The sequence below is a fragment of the Seriola lalandi genome, unplaced genomic scaffold, assembly GCF_002814215.2.
Source record: "Seriola lalandi dorsalis isolate HSWRI2012SDOR001 ecotype SW California unplaced genomic scaffold, Sedor1 jcf7180001973427, whole genome shotgun sequence".
NCBI lineage: Eukaryota > Metazoa > Chordata > Actinopteri > Carangiformes > Carangidae > Seriola > Seriola lalandi.
This window is the reverse complement of record NW_019444093.1, coordinates 1-2,164: the sequence shown is the minus strand read 5'-3', so window position 1 is coordinate 2,164 and position 2,164 is coordinate 1. Positions and strand designations below refer to the sequence as shown.

The window sequence follows — 2,164 nt, the reverse complement described above, 5'->3', positions numbered from 1 at the left end:
CAGCCATGAGAGTATTTTTTTTATTGTGTTGTGAAGCTGGGCCGATGACTTCTGAATCTCATTTTACATTGGCCACACCTCTGAGGCCTGTAGTGGTCAAACCTCATTGTGGACTCCATTGACTGTGTGCTGAGCATCATAGGCCAAATAACAGTGATATGGGATAGACAGTGGTTCATAGTTCTATATTTCCACTATTTGTATACCATGCAACACATTATGGCCAAGCTCCTGATTAGCAGGGTCGTGCCACACTATGATCTTCAGACCTGAATAGAATAGGTATTTGAGGACACTGATAAACAGCAACAGTTTTAGTGTTGGATGACTAACAGTCCAAACAGTCTCTCATTCATCCAGTTGTCTACCTCTTAGTCTGGCCATTTTGTCAAGGGTCTGTGGGGCGACATGTGGGTGCCAACTTGAGCTCTGTCCAACTGCCTATCACTCGTCAGAAATAGCCATGATCACATGTCCTGCACCCACAAGTGGGCTATAAATAGAGGTCAAAGAGCTTCCATTGCGCTCTTTCTCAACATACTGAGAAGTGGAGCAGCTCTCTTTGCCCTTAACTTTGTTTTAAAGAGGGGCCTGTTGCACATATAAATCCCAGCCCCAGATCAGGTCCATAAACGTTTTACTTGATGAAAAAAAGATATTTAACTGTCAAATAAAACCATGGCTTATGAAAAGATCTTACAAATTAACTATTTAACCAAGAATTTGTCAAAAAAAGAAGTGAATCTTGTCAACACGAAGGGACAGGCATTAAATGACAAATTCATGTAACATCCAATGAGAGCACATATGGATATTCAGCTACTTATCTTGAATTTTTTCAAATAAATGTATTAATATGAAGTATTAAGTTGTTTTTTTTGCAATGTCAGTCAATTAATTGCTTAATAGCCCTTTCCATATTGTATTTAAAAAGCAATACATTTGATAATTCAGTGGAAATGAGCGATGCATCATGTTATATGGTCAAAATTCTTCCCTTTTGTTGTGTTTAAAGCAGATTGGCTTCAGTAAATCCATTGTGCATTATGCAACAATACAGTAATATTTGCCCTGTTCCTCCTTTGCTTTACAGGTGACATTTTAAAAGAGCCTGTTTGTCAACTTGTCATTGTGGTACAAACATGACGGAGGTGGCGCAGGTCGCGGCTGCAGTCGCCCACGACATGGATGATGTCACTAATGAAAACGAGCACAGCATGAGCGAAACTGAAAGTAAGGTAGATGATATGACACATGAGGAGAATGATGTGGCGGTTAATGAAGATGATGACACTGAGGAGAAAAGTGAGAAAGCATCACACACAGAAGACAAAAAGCCTTGCCACATGAATGATGAAGAAAAGAGTGACGAGACTGACAAGCCACATATGAACGGTGTGGAGCACAAAGAAAATGACACAGCCAAAGAGAAAAATGAAAAACCAGAAGCTGTTAATGGAGTATCACAGGACAGAGAGAAGGAGGAGGAGGATGCACAACCTGACACAAATGAAGATCAGAATATGTCTGATTTGGCTCTTAAGAAAGAGGTGAGACAGAAACCTAATATGATAACCATTAGTTTATCATATTAGATGATGTGATTGTCCTCCATATGAATATTGCCCTTGAGAGAAACCGTTCCCCCTGTTACTTAAGATAACTTTCTCTTATCATTTTCTCTTTTTTGACTGTTAAACCACAGAAACTCCTCCGATCCAGAAAGCCGGTGGCCAGAAGCTACGTGCCCAAGATGAACAAAGACAAGGGGGATGTGACGAACAAGTATGAGGCCATGCAGAAGGCCAGGGAGGAGCGCAGCAGGCAAAGGAACAAGGACCAGCAGCAGAAGAGGAAAGACCAATACGTCAAGGAGAGAGAATGGAATCGCAGGAAGCAGCAGGTCAAAGACAGATAACCCCATTAACCTCTGACCGTGACCTGCATGGCATGATGAGGCATGACGGGTGGACAAGGCTGCCAGTTTGAGTGAGAATTCACTGTCTTCTATACACCGCACTGCAACATTGACCACACAGTGTTTCATGCAATTAACCTATTAATTATCTTTACTTCATATAACATTCAGCTTTGCTTTGTGCTTGACTTAAAAAGATGGTGCGTTTGTTTGTTTGCTTTTTAAATGTAACTTTAACTCTATCAA

General features: G+C 40.8%; 1 protein-coding gene across 1 annotated transcript; it reads left to right on the top strand.

Moving 5' to 3' along the window:
• The first annotated feature begins 1,073 nt into the window (after positions 1-1,073).
• Positions 1,074-1,939, top strand: LOC111652021 (uncharacterized). Its single transcript, XM_023402118.2, has 2 exons — positions 1,074-1,550; positions 1,706-1,939. The coding sequence occupies exons 1-2, from the start codon at positions 1,143-1,145 to the stop codon at positions 1,916-1,918; spliced, it is 621 nt and encodes a 206-aa protein (XP_023257886.1). The 5' UTR covers positions 1,074-1,142; the 3' UTR covers positions 1,919-1,939.
• The last annotated feature ends 225 nt before the right edge of the window (positions 1,940-2,164 follow it).

What these genes read in the sequence shown, in the direction of transcription:
- LOC111652021 (XM_023402118.2), top strand. Translation starts at nt 1,143, where the DNA reads ATGACGGAGGTGGCGCAGGTCGCGGCTGCAGTCGCCCACGACATGGAT. An exon ending in ATTTGGCTCTTAAGAAAGAG is followed by an intron (nt 1,551 to 1,705) that starts GTGAGACAGAAA and finishes GTTAAACCACAG; the next exon opens with AAACTCCTCCGATCCAGAAA.